The sequence below is a fragment of the Helicoverpa zea genome, chromosome 23 (assembly GCF_022581195.2).
Source record: "Helicoverpa zea isolate HzStark_Cry1AcR chromosome 23, ilHelZeax1.1, whole genome shotgun sequence".
Taxonomy (NCBI): Eukaryota; Metazoa; Arthropoda; class Insecta; order Lepidoptera; family Noctuidae; genus Helicoverpa; species Helicoverpa zea.
Window position 1 is genome coordinate 8,832,026 of NC_061474.1, and position 6,899 is coordinate 8,838,924.

The 6,899-nt window shown below is 36.8% G+C and overlaps 1 protein-coding gene across 1 annotated transcript; it reads right to left on the minus strand.

Annotated features, from left to right (window-relative positions):
• Positions 1-1,856: 1,856 nt before the first annotated feature.
• On the minus strand, positions 1,857-5,314 carry LOC124642068 (disheveled-associated activator of morphogenesis 1-A-like). The gene is made up of 4 exons (XM_047180367.1): positions 5,265-5,314; positions 4,622-4,973; positions 2,824-4,473; positions 1,857-1,985 (listed from the first exon to the last, which is right to left on the minus strand). The coding sequence occupies exons 1-4, from the start codon at positions 5,312-5,314 to the stop codon at positions 1,857-1,859; spliced, it is 2,181 nt and encodes a 726-aa protein (XP_047036323.1).
• Between the last annotated feature and the right edge of the window lie 1,585 nt (positions 5,315-6,899).

The following is a 6,899-nucleotide window of genomic DNA, read 5'->3' on the forward strand; positions in this document are numbered from 1 at the left end:
TTTCAATACGATTGTACAGTAGACTACCCTATGGACCAATGGCAGACCAATGGCAAGCCAATGGAATGTCTTTGTAATACGATTGGTCTTATATTAGTAGCAGAGTGCCCGCTAAGGTGGTTGAAATGCTATTGAGATTCCATTGATATCCAATTGACACATATTAAATTAGCAGATGGCCGATGGAGTCGAAAAGTGTTAGAGTGGAGACCACGGACTAGCAAGCGCAGCGTAGGACGTCCACCAACAAGGTGGACAGACGATCTTATAAATGTCGCCGGAAGTCGCTGGATGCAGGTCGCCTCCAACAGATATCTCTGGATATCTAATAGGGAGGCCTATGTTCAGCAGTAGACGTCCTATGTCTGAGATGATGATGATGAAATTAGCAGAATCAAGCCCCAGTTCTGAAGTTACAAAATATGGACAAAATAAGTTTGATATAAAGAATTTGAATTGAATTGAAGTTAGCCATTCGACTGCTTGCAAAAGAACAAGCAGCTGGATCTTGTCAGGAAACTAAGTTTTTTCGAAGTTGACCATTATTGAACAAACCACTACGGCCAATGACAACCAGCTAACTTCAGAACTACAAAGTTATTTAGCACGAACTGTATTATTATTATTACTAAATCACTAATGATGATTTATACAGTGAGCAACCTAAATAAAGTATTAAAGTGCATGAAATCAAATTGTAAGAAATTAGAGACTATGAGTAAGTTACAACTTAAAAATAAGTACAGACTAAAAACGAATCAATTATTTTACCGACATATAATATCTTAGTAACACGAATGGCTAAATAATCTATTTTTTAAATGTGTCTCGGGTGGTATGACACAAACAAGGAGAAAGATTTTTGATAAGTGTAATACCACTCTCACAAAAGTTGTTTTAAACCTGATATTAATTTATTATATGTTTTTTCCACATAACTACACAATTTAAATACACTTAGATGTTTTATCTCACCAATATGATTGAGCTATATATGTGTGTGTGAATGGACATGTGTCATTGTCTTAGTCATCATCCTCCGAGCCTTTTCCCAACTATGCTGGGGTCGGCTTCCAGTCCAACCGGATTCAGCTGAGTACCAGTGCTTTAAAAGGAGCGACTGCCCTATCTGACCCCCTCAACCCAGTTACCCGGGCAACCCAATACTCTTGGATAGACTGGTCTCATTGTCTTAGTATGCGTAGGTAATCTAGGCAGTGCTCAGTAGTGGCCGAATTGCCAGTTATACAATAGCAATGTGCTTGTACATTTATATCACACAAGTGTAGCTCAACCGGTTTTAAACGCTGACAACAGCCTGAAAGATGACATGAATAGGAAGGGAGTGAGTGTCAGTATGACGAGTGACAGGGGGAAATTGAAAAGGATGACACATTGCGCCGACCCCAAATAAAATTGGGAACAGGGCAGGAGGAAGAAGAAGAAGAACAGCCAAAGCAAAATATGTAGAGAAGAGAAGTCTGATGACGGGACATTCGTAACATAATATAAACTTTAAAATAAGTTGAGTAGTCAATAATAAAAATCAACCAAGTTCTGTGTTTACATATCAATACGTTAATGTTATAAATTTTATCACCTTATCTTGATAAGTAATACAGATATTTTTGTTTGAAGATCATTTCAAGAGGTTAGTTTTATTTTTTTTTTGCATCTGGAAAACTTTTCAAGAACGTGTTTTGACATTTACAGGGTTTTCGGAAATGTGTTCGAGATAAATATATATTTTTTTCGACATCAAAAACTGCATAGATTTGGCAAAAAAAATGTTTAAGACAGGCCCTTTTGGCTGTTGTCAGCCTCTTAACAAAAAACGTTTGTAACGTCAAGCGTAATTAGAATCCGTGTAAGAATCTGGCTCTTTCAGGCATGTAGAAATTGTCAGCTTGCGATTTCGATCTTGTTCGTTGTATACCATCGCGGCTCGGTCGCATTCGTCTCATTGGTCGGTCGCTCCTTAGTTGCTGAAAGTTTAAACATGCTTGTAAATACTTGGTAAACAGCTTCCGCATATAGCAAACTCTCCTTCTACAATGTCCTACACATCGTTCTGATATAATACACTATTCCTTCTTTGTAATATCTATTCTTCTCTAGAATTTAGCTACCTTTTGGAGATCAGGATGGTAGACAGCCGTCACACCTTCAAAGTTAAACTTCGTGACCACTATCTTGGGAAATTGGTAAAAACATAAACAGCATTTCCCTTTCGAATTATTTTTCTTGACATGTAGGTAAGTATTATTATGTAGTATGTGTGTGTGTAGTACATTTATATAGTCATATATACTTTATTATTAATTTATTTGCGTATTATAATATATGTAGGTATATGTTTCATACTATTTTTTTCCAATTTGTTTGCACCTACCAACGCTTTCTCCGTCACCCAAAGGTGGACTGATAGAGAACGCCTAAGGCGTTATGTCCGCAATTGTACTGTATGTGCAAGAAGTATTTAAATAAATAAATAAACAAATTACTTTGTCGGCTATGAACACCAGGTTTATCTACTTTATAATGGCAATTTGATATTCATTATTTAGGATCTGGCTTTACTTTATTGTTCTCAGTAGTCATAAATATGATGGCTTCTCTTTGGTTAATGGATAAATAGTGCAGTCTTCGGAATTTCGGATTTGTGTTTTAGGTGGCCAAGCCAAAACCGTGCGAATTAATCAGAAAAAAACTAGTTCCTAAAGGAATATTAAAGTGTTATGATGTGCCTGTACTATTCGGTATATTAATTATATGCTCATTGCTCACTTAGATGACGAAAGCCAATGATCTTATTAAACTTACATCATTCCTTTGTCTATTATTCCGGGTTCCTCGCAGCTTTCTTTCAATATTATCAAGTTTTTCTTGATAATACTTTCTCCTTTCAAAACTAAGTGGGTCTTCTAGATCCATGTGTGTGTGAACACTTTTACCTCTCTTCTCATCGCCGATAACCCTGTATTTCCTCTCATCTTTGTTTCTGTATAAGTTCCTATCAATAATACCATGGGGTTTTATATCCTTCTCATTAAATTTATCAAAATTCCTATATTTTATGTTGTTCTCCTCAGCTGAGTTTAACGCGTTATGTTTGAACTCTCTGAACTCCACAACATCTTTCGTGTCATACTTTATTTGTTTTCTTACACCCGGTGCATTCTCATCATATTTTGGATCGACGTTATAATTATATTTTTGATTGAAATTATCGACGTATTTGCGTTGAAGATCGTATTTGCCATGATCTAAATTGTTTTCACTGTATTTTCGGTCTAAGTTTTCGCTGTACTTGCGATCGATATCATCCATGTATTTGTGATCAATATCTCTGTACCTTTGTTCATATCGTTCATTATATTTCCGATCATATAAATCAACACGTTTTTTATCTACATCACTAAAAATATTGACGTCTGTATTCCCGATATATTTATTCGGACTGTAATTGTCAGTTAATTTATCCTTTCTTTGAACCAAATATTCATAATTCTTCAATTGGTCGTTTTTCGTTTCTGCTTCTTGATGTCTAATTTGCCTTATTTGTGCCTGTGAGTTGTCTTCCGGGATTTTTATATCATTCATTATGTTGGGTTCGTAGTTAGCTTTCTTTAATTCACCAACATTCGTTTCAGTTTCTACCTTATTAGCAATGATTGGTTTGGAAGTTGTCAAGTCTACAGCATCACCTACGACTGTTCCATAGATTTTTCTAATTTTGGCGTCAAATATTTCTTTTTCACTACCAGCAAGGGCAACGTGCTTTACTTCTTTTTCCAATGTATCGAGAAGAGACATTAGTTTGTTATCGATATCATCTTTGACATCAATATCTTTGTTATTACTAATTTTGGTATTATTATCTTTTTCCTTCAAATACTGATTGAAATTTATGACCTTTTCTTCTGCTTTTTTTAAACGAGTCTCTGTTACTGGTTCGTCTGTGTGTGGCTTTTCTACATCTTTAGGTTTTTCGTCTTGAACTGGTTTATTCTGTTGTTGTTGTTGTTTGATTTCTTCATCTTGCTTGGGTTCATCACGTTGTTTGATTTCGTCATTTTGTTTTGCTTTCTTGTCTTCTAACTGTTGTTTAAACTCAGGCTGTTGTATTTCTTCATACGGTTCATTTATATCATCCTGATGTTTGTTTCCATAATGCTTTTTGAACATAACTTTTTGTTTGCTTTCATCACGGTGTGTAGATTTGTCACGTTGTTTGAATTCGTCAAGCTTATTGTTTGAATGTGGCGGTTTTTTGGCTTCATTATCATGGTTTTTTTCAGCGCTTGTTCTTCTTTGGCCTGATCTGCGGTTTAAGTAGTCATTGACCACTTTTTGCAGATTTGAGAAATCTTTTCGCGGCGGTACGTCTTTTTTAACTGGTTCAAAAGGCGAAGTCATACTTTTTCTTCCAGGTAGTTTGAATTGGGCTACTCTTGTAAATATGCTTGCTTTCTGAAATTAATATTAGACAAAGTCATTATTGTGTAAAATGTTACGATTATTAGAATTTCAAACAATGGTTAACGATTAGGGATTACTAAATCCACAAGGTCGCATTAAATGCGATTTTATAGTAACTTTTAATACAATATTTTTTTACCTTAGGCGAAGGGCGTTTTGGTGGTGGCCTTGGCGCAGGTCGTCTTTTTACTGACTGTAGTACTTCTTGCTGATTATGGTTATTAACTATCTCATCGATCTGTTCTTCTAGTGTTGGTACCACGGGTGCTGGAGGGGGCGGCATTCTGGGTGGCGGTGGCGGTGGGATTGGGGGGTCTGGTGGGGACCGAAGAGGTGGTGGGGGTGGGGGTGCCGGCCGTGTGGGTACTAATGGAGACCTGGCCATTTGAGGGGAGTGCCGCGGACGAGGTGGGATCCGGGGCGGCGGTAAAGGCAGTTCATCAGCGATACTCTTCGGAAAAATAGGCGCTGGTATCGGTGCTCTGTAAATGCTGTAAATAAAAAATATGATTTTCAACTGTTTGGCGTGAACAATTAATAAAGGAAGATAACATTCTGCAAAAAAGGCTCTTGATCCAGTGTAGTTTGTTTGTTTGTTCGGAATAACCGTTATGTTAAAACAATCAAAAATAGTTATGAGTGCCTGAGTTATCTTTATCTTTGGAAAATAATGTGTAGCACGTAGCATGTTTTCGTCAAATGACTTGTAGATTCCTTAATCTTTAACTAAATACTATCAACTTTAAATCAAAATATATAAAGTAATAATGAAAATATCTTACACATTATGCGATTGGGGCATCATCACGGATTTCGGTTGTGAAGGTAACATCGGAGAATGATGAGCTGCGTTCTAAAAATATCATAAAATATGATTACAAACCGATTTTCAATCATCAGTTACATAAGGAATAATTGTGGCGGTTTGACAAATTTTCTAATAAAGTCAAAGTCAAAAACGTTTATTGAAAGTAGGCTAGTTTTTGGCACTTTTTCACAACACAATACAAAAGCTTACAAAATTTCAAATAGGTAAAAGTTATGTGGTGATTGAAAAATCATCCTTTCATTTAAGTCTTGCTATCTGTCATTGAACATCCTTGGTAGTCGTTACGGGTAGTCAGAAGCCAGTTAGCCTGATGCCAGTCTAACTATGGGGTATCGGGTTGCCCGGGTAACTGGGTTGAGAAGGACAGACAGGCAGTCGCTTCTTGTAGAGCACTGGTACTCAGCTGAATTCGGTTAGACAGGAAGCCGACCCCAACATAGTTGGGAAAAGGCTCGTGAGATGATGATATTAATGAGTATATAATATAGTGGTCCAAACAGCCTTTTTTTTTTAACGACGTCAAAAATCATCAAATGATGTCAGACTCTTACTGACTAAAAACCGTCGTGTTCCGTCATAGGCCTGACCAGGGCCGCGGTATCTCTTTCGAACAACCCGCAGCCCTCAAACAGCCTTCAGGATTTAATTAAAAATAAATATCAGAAGTATTTACCATTCCATCAAAGTCATTAAACAGGTCGGTAAGTTCTAATGCCCTCGATCTTGGGTAGCTAGTCGAGCTATCAATTCTGTAACAACATGATAAGTATAATGTAAAGGAAAATAAATAATAAATCGAATTCAAAGGAGATGGCAAAAAAAAAAACACCCAGAGTTGACAGAAACTTCGTATGTATTGGATTCAGTATAATGTATGTACGGAGAAGGATTGAGCATTAATCACCGCGCTTGCTCAGTGCGGGTTGGTGATTTCAGTCTTTTTAAAGGTTCAGGTTTCTTCAAGATGTTTTTTCTTCACCTTTTTATCAGCCATTGGTGTCTAAGATATACTTAGAAACTACATACAATCTTAGAAAAGTTGCATTGGTACTTGCCTGACCTGGAATCGGACCCACGCACTCATACTTGAGAGGTTGGTTCCTTACCCACTAGGCCACCACGACTTTACACTAGTTTACTAGGTACTTAAGGGTTAATCTTACCTTTGCAAAATGTAGTTTTTCAAAGGTTCTTTAATGGACTCAGCTTGTTCAATCAGTTTCTCTGGAGGAGCGTCTTCCATGGTGAATATAGGCAGGAGTACTAGCGTTGGTTCACAATTAGTTTTCGACTCCCCATCTTGGCAAGGTGGGTCACGAGCACCTAATGGTAATGTCGAATTATTGTTAAGATCATGTTCCATGCTAATATCGGGAGACTCGTGCCATTTTCACCATCAAATACCTAAATTTAGGGATCCTCTAAGAGCATTTAGGGAATACTTAATACGAATTTAGTTTTCACCAAAGTTTAAGTCTCTCTTAAGTAAGTAAGTATTAAGCTCTCCCTTATTCTAAGTGACACTTAGGGAAACGTTAAGAGATTGTTGGTAATTTTAAATTCAATTTCAAATATCTACTCACGTTGA

Coding starts and splice junctions, on each gene's coding strand:
- LOC124642068 (XM_047180367.1), bottom strand. CDS start 5,314: ATGTTACCTTCACAACCGAAATCCGTGATGATGCCCCAATCGCATAAT. Junction 4,974..5,264: donor ATGCCCCAATCGCATAATGT/GTAAGATATTTT, acceptor TTTTATTTACAG/CATTTACAGAGCACCGATAC. Junction 4,474..4,621: donor CAAAACGCCCTTCGCCTAAG/GTAAAAAAATAT, acceptor TATTAATTTCAG/AAAGCAAGCATATTTACAAG.